Below are 13,022 nucleotides of genomic sequence, written 5' to 3' on the forward strand. Positions count from 1 at the left end.
GTTTTACTTTTCTCTCCTCTCCTCTTCTCTTCTCTTCTTCTCTTCTCTTCTCTCTTGTTAAAATCATGTCAACTTATGTCATTATTACTGGAGCCCCTGAATATCTAGATCCATCTGCAGATTCTGTAACATAATGCATATGCAGAGAAATAGAACCAATGGGTGGCCATTATAAGGTGATTGATTTGGATTGGATATTATACTTTGTAACAATTAGAGAAATCTGACAGTGGACAAGCTGCCTATAAAGTAGTTAAGTCAAGGTGGGATGATTAAATCGCAGCCAAAGTTAGTGGGAATCTGGACTTTGAATGCAGGCTTGATTCAGTGATTTCTAAGGTTTTTAGTTACTTTAAGATGCTTTGTCTGTTGAGGAAACATGTTTAGGTACCATTTCCATTTCAAATTGAGGATGATGGTTTCGGTTTTTCAGATCCTCTAAGGTTTCCGAGTTAGCAGAGTTGGAAGTTCTGGAAGCTGAAGCTGGTACATATCCAAGCTGTTGGCTGCTGCCATCCCTGTTTCTACTGTTTGTTGACTCTTAGCTGAGAGGGGAGCTGAGGTGGGACAGGGGTTCTTATTTCTCTTTCTTTTTTTTTTTTTTTTAAAGATTTTATTTATTTATTTGAGACAGAGAGAATGAGAGAGAGCGAGCACATGAGAGGGGAGAGGGTCAGAGGGAGAAGCAGGCTCCTTGCTGAGCAGGGAGCCCGATGCGGGACTCGATCCAGGGACTCCAGGATCATGACCTGAGCTGAAGGCAGTCGCTTAACCACCTGAGCCACCCAGGCGCCCCTTTATTTCTCTTTCTCTTCAGAACCTTTTATCAAGAGCTTTCTCCTTGTGAGACTTCAGAGATACTAAAGGAAACTTTCTTACCAAAAATTGGGCCTCTTGACCTAAATGTTGAGTCTTAATTATTTATTAGGCTTCCCTTCTATTTACAAATTGTTTTGTCTGCTGTATTCAACCGAATTGCTCTTAAGATGATCTAATTTTGGGGGCGCCTGGGTGGCTCAGTTGGTTAAGCGACTGCCTTCGGCTCAGGTCATGATCCTGGAGTCCCAGGATCGAGTCCCGCATCGGGCTCCCTGCTCAGCGGGGAGTCTGCTTCTCCCTCTGACCCTCCCCCCTCTCATGCTCTCTGTATCTCATTCTCTCTCTCAAATAAATAAATAAAATCTTTTAAAAAAAAAAAAAAAAAAAAAAAAGATGATCTAATTTTGGATGGCAAAGACCCAGAGACCACCCTTTTAATACTCTCATGGCCTCTGACCCTGTAACTTGATTGCTCAGGGCTGGTTGGAGCCTGAAATCATATTTATATTTGCAAATTTAAAGATGAATGCGTATGAGGATAGAAGGCATGTTTGAAAATCATTCGGGAGAAACCTAATATTGTTCTATAGTATATGGATTCGTGATTTTCTTTGTTTATACATTGTTCTGAGACCCTATTCTTGCTCCTTTTCCTTTTTCCAATAGAAGAGACATTTCATCTCCTAGTAAAGAAAACATATTCGAATCCATTATTTCAGATTTCAAGCAGTGGCAAAAGGTAAGACTTTCTAATAAACCGTTTGGTAATCAAAATGCCGTTTGTAAGCTTGCCACTCGTCACCTACAACTGAGTCACACCTCATCCTTCCAGAATGCCATACTGCGTTTTATGAAAGACAAAGAAAACAGCAAGATTCCAGGGGCTTTTAAAAACACACTTAAATATTTTATTTTCAGTTCTATTTTAGATTTTTGAGGCAAATAAAGTTAGGCTGCCAGAAAAAAACTGGGAAAAGATACTTGGGTGGCAGTGAGGGTAGTTCTGATTCTCTCCTCTAAACGTCAGATATAAGTGACATTTGTGCCTCTCCTGTCCCTGCCTTCTCTCTTAAGGACAACTTGGACTTTTACAATTCATAACATCTCTTTAAAACTTGTGGTACAGTATATACATAACATCACATTTACCGTCTTAGTCATTTTTCGGTGTACAGGTCAGGGGCATTAAGTACATTTACATTGTCGTGCACCCACCACCACCATCCATGTCCAGTATTTTTTCATCTTCTTAAACTGAAACTCTACCCATGAAACAAGAACCCCCTCTATCCCCTCCGCCCCCAGCTCCTGGCAACCACCATTGTACTTTCTGTCCCTCTAAATTTGACTACGCTAGACATCATATGTCTGGAATCACAATATTTGTCCCTTTGTGATGGGCTTATTTCCTTCAGCATAATGTCCTTAAGGCTCATCTGTTTTGTTGCCTGTGTCAGGATTTCCTTCATTTCAAAGGCTGAAGAATATACCATTGTAGGTGTGTACTACACTTTGTTTATTAATAACATCTTCTTAAAAGAGTTTGAGCTTTGAAAATAGCTTTCATTAATCAAATTACTATAATGTCATAGCAGTCTGACAAAGGAAAATATGTAAGATATTGAAATACCTCCAGGGGCGCCTGGGTGGCTCAGTCGTTAAGCGTCTGCCTTTGGCTCAGGTCATGGTCCCAGGGTTCTGGGATTGAGCCCCGCGTCGGGCTCCCTGCTCGGCCGGAAGCCTGCTTCTCCCTCTCCCACTCCCCCTGCTTGTGTTCCCTCTTTTGCTGTGTCTCTCTGTCAAATAAATAAATAAATAAATAACATCTTTAAAAAAAAAAAAGAAAGAAAGAAATACCTCCAAAGCGAGTATCGGACTCACAGCGTGGGTGAAGTCTCCTCCAGATCCCAAGGAAGCTGTTTTCTTGTCTTTTGGAATGACGGGAGCAGAATATTCTCAGAATTGATGTTTGTTGTCCTGTTTATATATAGCAGGTTTAGTGACTCTACTCTTTATCTGGTAATTTTGACATTGCATAGGTAAGATTGAAAAAAAATCATGCTGCTTTATTTCGTAGGGGTAATAATAATTCGCATTCATTAAGCACTTACGCTGTCAGGCTGAAGGTGCTTTCCACACAGTATGGTACTTATTCTTCACTGCAACCGCCGCATGCAGGTTTTATGATCCCCGTCTCGCAGATGCAAAAGGGAAGCTTAGAAATGTTAAGTCACTTGCCTAAGTTGTCTATAAATGGTAAGTGGTGGAGTCAGAATAAGTCCAGGTCTCTCCACCCGCAAAATCCTTGCCCTTAATTGCTCTGCTACATTGCTTCCCTGTACTGATTACTCTTTTTGAAGCATGGGTGATTTGTTTGCATTATCTGGGTCACAATTATGTAAATTGCACTTTATTATAGGACTTGGACTCTGGGCTAGACAAATAAAACACAACCTATACATTCTAGCAACTTTCCCAGTCCAGTGGGGATCATGTAAACAGATATGTGATACCCTCACCAAAGCAGGTAGTAATTAAACATGCTCAGCTCTCTGGTTCTTATTTGCTTGTCATTCATTTTTACCCATATAGGATTTAATATAATTATTTTCAACTGGTAAAATATGGGTTATCTTACAGGATATTATACTGAATTTAAATTCACTTTAATTTTTTTAAAGATTTTATTTATTTATTTGATAGAGAGAGAGAGAGCATAAGCAGGGGGAACGGCAGGCAGAGGGAGTGGGAGAAGCAGGCTCCCTGCTGAGCAGGGAGCCCGATGCGGGGCTCGATCCCAGAACCCTGGGATCATGACCTGAGCCGAAGGCAGACGCTTAACCGACTGAGCCACCCAGGTGCCCCCCACTTTAATTTTAAAAATAAAATTATGTCACATGAAAAAAATTGTATGAACAAATAATAATAGGGCATATAACTCTAGAATAATTGGCAGTCATTGGGAAATAAGGATCTGGGTAGACTTTGATGAAATCATTAGTGAATAATAGTCTAATTTCCTCACCCCCTTTCATTCTCTAGATGTTGAATGAAGATAAAGACAAGTATACTGGGGATTTTCTAGTGTCAAAATATGATTCTCTCAAGATTATTAAACATTTACAAGAAAACTGGACAGATGTTGGGTTTGGGATATTGAATCGCCATAAAAGTATGGAGGGGGAGATGCCACCAGAGCAAGAGCACATGAAGGAAATTGTGAAAACCATAGGAAGACTCTACAAAGAATTTGAAATAAGAATAAATGGGGATAATGGTAAGAAAAAAACAATGATATGTTGCTTGACATAAAACATTTTAATAGTGACTGTTATTTGTAATACAATTAATATTTAAAATCTAAATAATGTTATGTATGGTTTTAAAAATCAAGCAAAATAAAGCATTGAGCACTGCTTTTTTTTTTTTTTTTTTTTTTAAATCAGAGAGAGAGCACAAGCAGGGGGAGTGGCAGGCAGAGGAAGAAACAGGCTCCCTGTTGAGCAAGGAGCCTGATGTGGGGCTCAATCCCAGGACCTTAGGATCATGACCTGAGCCAAAGGCAGCCGCTTAACCAGCTGAACCACCCAGGTGTCCCTGAGCACTGCTTTTTTGAAATATAATTCATATGCAATACAATTCCCCGTTTAAAGTATATAATTTGATGATTTTTAGTACATTCACAGATTTGTGCCACCATTACCACAGTCAATTTTAGAATATTTTCATCAAAATAAACCTCAGAAGAAGCACTGTACCCATTAGCTATAGCCCTTTTGTCCTCCCATCCCAGACTTTCTGTCTCTGTAGATTTCTCTAGTCTGGACTTTCATATGAATGGAATTATATAGTATATGATGTTTTATGACTGACTTCTTTCACTTAGCATAATGTTTTAAATGTTCACCTATGTTTTAGCATTTGTCAGTGCTCTATTAATCTTTATGACTGAATAATATTCCATTGTATGTGTATATTGCATTTTGTTTATCATTTCATCCATTGATGGACACTTGTGTTGCTTCCACTTTTTTTATTTGAGAGAGAGAGAGCATATGCTCGCATGAGCATAGCGAGGGGCAGAGGAGAGGGAGAAGCAGAGCAGGGAGCGTGACTTGGGGCTCGATCCCAGGACCCTGGGATCATGACTTGAGCTGAAGGCAGATGCTTTTTTTTTTTTTAAAGATTTTTTTTTTTTTTTTTTTTTTTTAAGATTTTATTTATTTATTTGACAGAGAGACACACAGCGAGAGAGGGAACACAAGCAGGGGGAAGGTCAGAGGGAGAAGCAGGCTTCCCGCTGAGCAGGGGGCCCGATGCGGGGCTCGATCCCAGGACCCTGGGACCATGACCTGAGCCGAAGGCAGACGCTTAACGACTGAGCCACCCAGGGGCCCCTTTTTTAAAGATTTTATTTATTTATTTGTGAGTGAGAGAATGAGAGAGAGAGAGAGAGACAGAGAGCATGAGAGGGGGGAGTGTTGGAGGGAGAAGCCGACTTCCCGCTGAGCAGGGAGCCCGATGTGGGACTTGATCCCGGGACTCCAGGATCATGACCCGAGCCAGAGGCAGACGCTTAACAACTGAGCCACCCAGGCATCCCAGGCCGGATCATTTTATTTTTATTTTATTTTTATTTTTTAAAAGATTTTTATTTATTTATTTGACAGAGAGAGACACAGCGAGAGAGGGAACACAAGCAGGGGGAATGGGAGAGGGAGAAGCAGGCTTCCCGCTGAGCAGGGAGCCCGATGCGGGGCTCGATCCTAGGACACTGGGATTATGACCTGACCCAAAGGCAGACACTTAACGACTGAGCCACCCAGGCACCCCAAGGCCAGATCATTTTAAATACCCACCCCTAGTGTTTGAGGGCTTTGATTTTTCCACATCCTTGCCATCACTTGTTATCTGACTTTTGATTTTGATTCATGTTTTTCTGATGACTACTGATGTTGAGCATCTTTTTAAGGCTTATTAGCCATTTGTCTATCTTCTTTGGAGAAATGTCTATTCAGATCCTTTGTCCATGTTTTAATTGGGGTTTTTGTCTTTCTTCTATTGAGTTGTTAGAGTTCTTTATATACTCTAGATACAAGTGTTTTTTCGGATATATGAATTGTAAATATTTTCTCTTAATCCGTGGGCTGTTTTTGTTTTTTCATTTTTCTGATGGTGTCCTTTGCAGTGCAAAATTTTAAATTTTGAAGTCCAATTTATCTATTTTTTCTTTTTTTTGTTTGTGCTTCAGTGCCATGTCTTTGAATCCTTTGCCAAATTTAAAGTCATGAAGTTTACCCCTAATGTGTTCATCTAAGAGTTTTGTAGTTTTTGCTCTTATATTATGGTATTTGACCATTTTGAGTTAATTTTTGTATATAGTGTGAGGTAAAGGCTTCTTTTGCATGTGGATATCCAGTTATCCCACTACCATTTGTTAGAAAGACCATAGTTTCCACATTTAGTGGTCTTTGACACTCTTGCCAAAAATTAGTTGACCATAGATGTATGGGTTTATTTCTGGATTTTGAATTCTGTTCCGTTGATCTGATGTCTGTCCTTGTGCTGGTACCAACTGGCTTGATTACTGTTGCTTTGTAGTAGATTACTGCCTGTTTTCTTCTACGAGTTTTATGGTTTTAGGTCTTACATTTATTCTTTAATCCATTTTGTGTTTATTTTTGTGCATGGTGTAAGACAGTGGTCCAATTTCATTCTTTTGCATGCAGCTGTCCAGTTTTCTCAGCACCATTTATCAAAGAGACTGTCTTTTCCCCATCATATATACTTGCCTCCTTTGTCATAGATTAATTGACCATATAAGCGTGGGTGTACTTCTTGGCTTTCTATTCTGCTCACAGTTAATTGTAAAGTCCATGCCTGATAATTTGGTACTATCTGGTTCTCCTATAGGTCTTTTTTTTATTGTCTGTATTTTGTCTTGACTCACAAGAGTCAATTCTTCTCATATTCTTGACTGTTTCTTGATGTTGGACATTGTGTGTGAGAAACTCTAGAGATAATTTGAGACTCTGGATGATACTATATTTCATGAGAATGATGACTTTACTCACTGCATCATGTGTTACTTAAGAATCCTTCCCAGCTAGGTTGACTGGCTGGCTCAGTTAGTAGAGCATGTGACTCTTGATCTCAGGGTCATGAGTTCAAGCCCATGTTGGGCATGGAGCCTACTTAAAATTAAAAAAAAAAGAAAAAAAGAAAAAAAGAAAGGAATCCTTCCCAGTAAAGTGTTTAGGTAACCCCGGTCCATTGACTGGCACTGTTGTTCAATATAAAACTACTTCCACTGGGAAAACACAATCTTAATTATCTATAGCCTCAGTAATATAGTTAGAGATAAGATGCTAATACTTCCCCATGAGAATATATAGTGGGCAGAGAAAAAATGAAGTAGTAAATGGTTTAAAATAAATGAGTAAGTCAAAATGATGAATGATAGTGAAATTAACAGATCAGTTTGAATACTCATAAGAGATCAAAGTTTACTGATGAAGGCAGTAAAATATTTTCATCAAGGACAAGAAAAAGTTTGCTTTTTAACTATTCCTCTTTATAAATCTCTAAGGTGGGAGCATTTCTTTTTTTTTTTTAAGATTTTATTTGTTTATTAGAGAGAGAGGGAAAACACAGAGGAAGAGTGAAAGGGAGAGGGGAGAAGCAGACTCCCTGCTGAGCAGAGAGCCTAATGTGGGATTCTATCCCAGGACCCGGGGATCATGACCTGAGCTGAAGGCAGATGTTTAACCAACTGGGCCACCCACGCACCCTTAAGATGGGAGCATTTCATCTCTTATTTTGCAAATGAGATAAGACAAAGGTATAGAGGGGGTAATTTGCCAATATTTTCACAGTGAATCGGTCAAAGATTAGGATCCAGACTCAATCCTTGTTCAGACCAAAACTATAAGCTTCATGAAAACCTGAACAATCACCTAAAAAATGACTCAAATACTAGACTATTTTCATTTCTGTTATCAACTATCCTATAATCACAAAGAAGCTGTTTATCATCGTCTTCTTAACAGAATGACTAAGTGAATTAATGCCTATTATAGAAAACTGTAATTTGTAGTTTCTGAGTTTAATGCATTTGGTTCTCAGCTGAGAAGACAAGAAACTTAAGGGTATAAACTGTCATCAAAGAAATAAATAGTCCATCAGTCAGAACAGCACTGACTGCACCGTGTTTATTCACTAAACATTTGTTTAAGAACTATTCTTTGCAAGATTCTCTGCTAGGGCCTAAACTGTAGGATAATAAAAAGATGAAAAGAAGATATGCCCCTATCCTTTAGTATTTTTGTAATTTATTATTGCAATGGTAGACTTACGAATACTTTTAAAAGTTAGTACTTTTCTCACTTTTCTAGGTATCTCTAAAATTATTCCAAGTTTGGTTAGTTCTCTAGAATTCTGTTCTTTCAAGTTGGCAAATGTCCTGGAGTTTCCTGAAATGCTTCATGAAGAATGGGAAGGAGTTAATGAAAAAGTTAATGAAATGAAATCTCAGTTGGATGCATCAATAAACATTATTGGTACCGTTCCTCAGTATATGGATGTGGATTCTGGCCCGTAAGTTCCCACAGCTTTCTGCTGGATGGAAGGGAATCCCCACTTCTCAGCTGCATTTTCCCAGTACCTAGCCTCAGCAACAGGCAACTGGGGTCACATAAGAAGCCTTGGAATTCTTGTGCCTCCCAGGAAGAAAGCCCTCTGACTGGGAGCTGGAGGGTGAGGGAGGGAGTTCTGTGTTCTTGGCTGCAGCAGTCTAGAGTGGAGTTTCTGCCTCACTGAGCTGACAGCGGAAAGAGGGGGGTAGTCTTGTTTTTAAATACCATAGGATCTTGCCTTTCTTATTGAATTTTCATAGATTGTCTTGAAGACATGTTTCTTCAGTTGCTCTTTGTCCTTAGGACGTTTCTAGAGGCTTTCAGTGTTTTGGTTTTGTTTTGTTTTTAAAATAATTCTCACCAGCTTCACTGGGAGGGTGGATCAACTTTGCTCCTCACACTCTCATGTTGGAAATTGATCTCTTGAGAATTTAAAAATTCATTCTTCTCATTTTGTGGTCTCACTGCCTAGAAGTGAATGTAAAGGGTATGAGTGTGAGTTTTTACAATAGAGAGCTAGCACTGAAGGTAAGATCTACGTTGTTCAAAGTGCATCATGCCAGTTGCTACCTGCCCACGGTTAAGAAGGCTGTGATAGTGAGTAAGCCATTCTACCAGGTAATTCAGGGCTTTGATTCCCCTTTCCCTGAATTCTCAAATAGTTGTCAACACCTACATTTCCTAGGCCCCGCCAAATAAAACCCTTTCTTTTAGCTGATAGACTTTTACACTCTAAGTATATCTTATATTTATTTTACTTGATTTTTTTCCTTCAGGGTACTCCAAGCACAAATATTTAACATGATTCAACAGTGGCTTTTGAAGATAAGCAATGAGATTAACAACGGTAACATTGAACTTCAGCGCCATGTATGTACTTGTAGGGGTTTGTGAAATTATATTTTGCCTTGGCTGGGAGTTTTCTTCAAGGAAAGACTAGGTCATGCCCATCCAGCTGAAGCAGGAGGTTAGGAGGGCAAAATGGGAACTTTTGTGATATAATTACTCATGATTTGCAGGGATTTTTTTTTTTTAAAGATTTTATTTATATATTTGACAATGAGAGAGAGAGTACAAGCAGGGGGAGTGGCAGGCGGAGGGAGAGGGAGAAGCAGGCTCCCCGCTGAGCGGGGAGCCCGACGTGGGACTTGATCTCAGGACCCTGGGATCATGACCTGAGCCGAAGGCAGTTGCTTAACCAACTGAGCCACCCAGGCGCCCTGCAGGGATTTTTAAATGTAGTGTGTTCCTGCATTTGGAATGAAGTTTCAGAGATGATCAAAAGTTTCGAGTTCTAATTATTATCTTTGCTCTTTACTCAGTATACTGATTTTTTCCCCCTTAATAGTATTAATCTGGAATGTGAACATTTTAAGGATTTATGTTGGTGCTCCTGCCTGGCTGAAGGATGACAAAACATATTAAGAAGAAAGACAGGATGCCACAGTATTATTAGTCTATAATTTTTAGAACAAATAGAATTATTCCTCAATTCTGAAGAACTGAACCTGTGAATTTTTTTTTTTAAGATTTATTTATTTATTTTAGAGAGAGAGAGAGAGAGAGCACACATGAGCAGGGGGAGGGGCAGAGGGAGAGGGAGAGGGAGAGAGAATCTCAAGCAGACTCCCCACTGAGCACAGAACCAGATGTGGGGATGGCTCTCACAGCCTGAGATCATGCCCTGAGCCCAAAATCAAGAGCCAGATGGTCAACCGATTGAGCCACCCAGGCGCCCCGAACCTGTGGACTTCTTAACCAGCACAACATGAAATAATAATTTCCAAAGGCATAGTTTACTTCATTTACTCCTACCGCCTAGTCTTAATTATAATCTAGATTTACACAGGAATCTCTTATTATAATTAAACTTAGTATGCAAATATTTGATCTTACAAAATTGGTAAAATGAACTTAATTCACTTAAATATTGCTTAAATTAGGAATTTGAGGAGCGCCTGGGTGGCTCAGTTGGTTAAGCGGCTGCCTTCAGCTAAGGTCATGATCTCAGGGTCCTGGGATGGACCCCTGTGACTGGCTCCCTGCTTGGTGGGGAGTCTGCTTCTCCCTCTGCCTTCTACCCCCACTCATGCTCTGTCTCTCTCTCTCGGTCTCTCTCTCTCAAATAAATAAATAAAATCTTTTTTTAAAAAAAAGGAATTTGAAAGGCAAAGACTGTGATGTTATATGGGAATTCTATTTACGAAACATTACATTGTATCACAGTCTATGAACTATGTTGTAAACATAGACACCAAGAGTTGAGGAGCAAATATATTAAGACTGGAAGAATGAATCCAGGGGATCCCCAAACTTAAGAGAAATTTCTATAACTTGGAAGAGAACCAAAATTAAGAAAAAGGGTAGCATAGTATTGTCACATAATGAGACTCAATAAATACTTATTGAATGAAGTAAGGAAGAACATTCCAGCACTGTTGTCTTATGGTATTGTTACATTGACCCCTTCTTTGGTAAATACTTAGTTTACTGTTAGGTATTTATCTCCATGGAATCATTTACTCAATTTTTTTATATTATGGAATTCAGTCTTTATAACACAAGGTTATTTAGAAAGTAGCCATAATATACCTCTATTTTAACACTACATTATGGTATTATAATTGAAGTGTGTAGGAAACTTGCAAGATTATAAATTCCTTGAGGAACTGTGTATATCCATATTAACTGCTATAACTATTTAAAAATGAAAAAGTTTGCCTTTTTTCCACCCACCATGCATTTTCCTTTCTGATTCATTTTCTTACCTTCAATTTTGTTTTGTTTTTTTTTCTTTTACATCGTAACTCCATCTACTCTGTGCTGCTTGACAAGCTAAAACACTGATCTTCAAACCCTTTTCACCATGTGTCTCTATCAGCAAAAAGATCTTTGTCATTCCTTTTTTTTTTTTTTTTTTTTAAAGATTCTATTTATTTATTTGACAGAGACACAGCGAGAGAGGGAACACAAGCAGGGGGAGTGGGAGAGGGAGAAGCAGGCTTCCCGCTGAGCAGGGAGCCCGATGCGGGGCTCGATCCCAGGACCCTGGGATCATGACCTGAGCTGAAGGCAGACGCTTAACGACTGAGCCACCCAGGCGCCCCAAGATCTTTGTCATTCCTAACTTACATGTATAAAACACATATAAACAGTGAAACAGGAGGTAAACAACATTTTTTTCCTTGAATAGCTTTTTTTTAAATTAATTTTACTTTATTATGTTATGTTAGTCACCATACATTACATTATTAGTTTTTGATGTAGTGTTCCAGGATTCATTGTTTGTGTATAACACCCAGTGCTCCATTCAATACGTGCCCTCCTTAATACCTATCACCGGGCTAATCTATCCCCCCACCCCCCTCCCCTCTAGAACCCTCATTTTGTTTCTCAGAGTCCATAGTCTCTCATGGTTCGTCTCCCCCTCCGATTTCTGCCCCCCTCATTTTTCCCTTGCTACTATCTTTTTTTTTTTAACATATAATGTATTATTTGTTTCAGAGGTACAGACCTGTGATTCATCAGTCTTACACAATTCACAGCGCTCACCATAGCACATACCCTCCCCAATGTCCATCATCCAGCCCGCCCCCAACCCTCCTACCCCCCACCACTCCAGCAACCCTCAGTCTGTTTCCTGAGATTAATCTTATGGTTTGTCTCCCTCTCTGGTTTCATCTTGTTTCATTTTTTCCTCCCTTCCCCTATGATCCTCTGTCTTGTTTTTTAAATTCCTCATATCAGTGAGATCATATGATACTTGTCTTTCTCTGATTGACTTATTTTGCTTAGCATAATACCCTCTAGTTCGATCCATGTCATTGCAAATGGTAAGATTTCGTTTTTCTTGATGGCTGCATAATATTCCATTGTATATATATGCCACATCTTCTTTATCCATTCATCTGTCAATGGACATCTGGGCTCTTTCCATAGTTTGGCTATTGTGGACATTGCTGCTATAAACATTGGAGTGCATGACCCCTTCGGATCACTACATTTGTATCTTTGGGGTAAATACCCAGTAGTGCAATTGCTGCATCATACAGTAGCTCTATTTTCAACTTTTTGAGGAACCTCCATACTGTTTTCCAGAGTGGCTGCACCAGCTGACATTCCCACCAACAGTGTAGGAGGGTTCCCCTTTCTCAGCATCCCCGCGAACATCTGTCGTTTCCTGACTTGTTAATTTTAGCCATTCTGACTGGTGTGAGGTGGTATCTCATTGAGGTTTTGATTTGGATTTCCCTGATGCTGAACAATGTTGGGCATTTTTTCACGTGTCTGTTGGCCATTTGGATGTCTTCTTTGCAGAAATGTCTGTTCATGTCTTCTGCCCATTTCTTGACTGGATTATTTGTTCTTTGGGTGTTGAGTTTGATAAGTTCTTTATAGATTTTGGATACTAGCCCTTTATCTGATAAAACATTTGCAAATATCTTTTCCCATTCTGTCGTTGTTTTTTGGTTTTGTTGACTGTTTCCTTTGCTGTGCAAAAGCTTTTTATCTCGATGAAGTCCCAATAGTTCATTTTTGCCCTTGCTTCCCTTGCCTTTGGCGATGTTT

At 39.4% G+C, this 13,022-nt stretch overlaps 1 protein-coding gene across 1 annotated transcript in view; it reads left to right on the forward strand.

Annotated features, from left to right (window-relative positions):
- The window catches only part of AXDND1 (axonemal dynein light chain domain containing 1), a 91,714-nt gene that overhangs the window by 43,388 nt on the left and 35,304 nt on the right, over window positions 1-13,022 (forward strand). The window contains exons 15-18 of the mRNA XM_078078033.1: window positions 1,486-1,558; window positions 3,862-4,096; window positions 8,214-8,415; window positions 9,230-9,323. Coding sequence (XP_077934159.1) covers window positions 1,486-1,558; window positions 3,862-4,096; window positions 8,214-8,415; window positions 9,230-9,323 — 604 coding nt within the window. The remainder of the gene's footprint in view (window positions 1-1,485; window positions 1,559-3,861; window positions 4,097-8,213; window positions 8,416-9,229; window positions 9,324-13,022) is intronic.

The sequence above is a fragment of the Halichoerus grypus genome, chromosome 7 (genome assembly GCF_964656455.1).
Source record: "Halichoerus grypus chromosome 7, mHalGry1.hap1.1, whole genome shotgun sequence".
NCBI lineage: Eukaryota > Metazoa > Chordata > Mammalia > Carnivora > Phocidae > Halichoerus > Halichoerus grypus.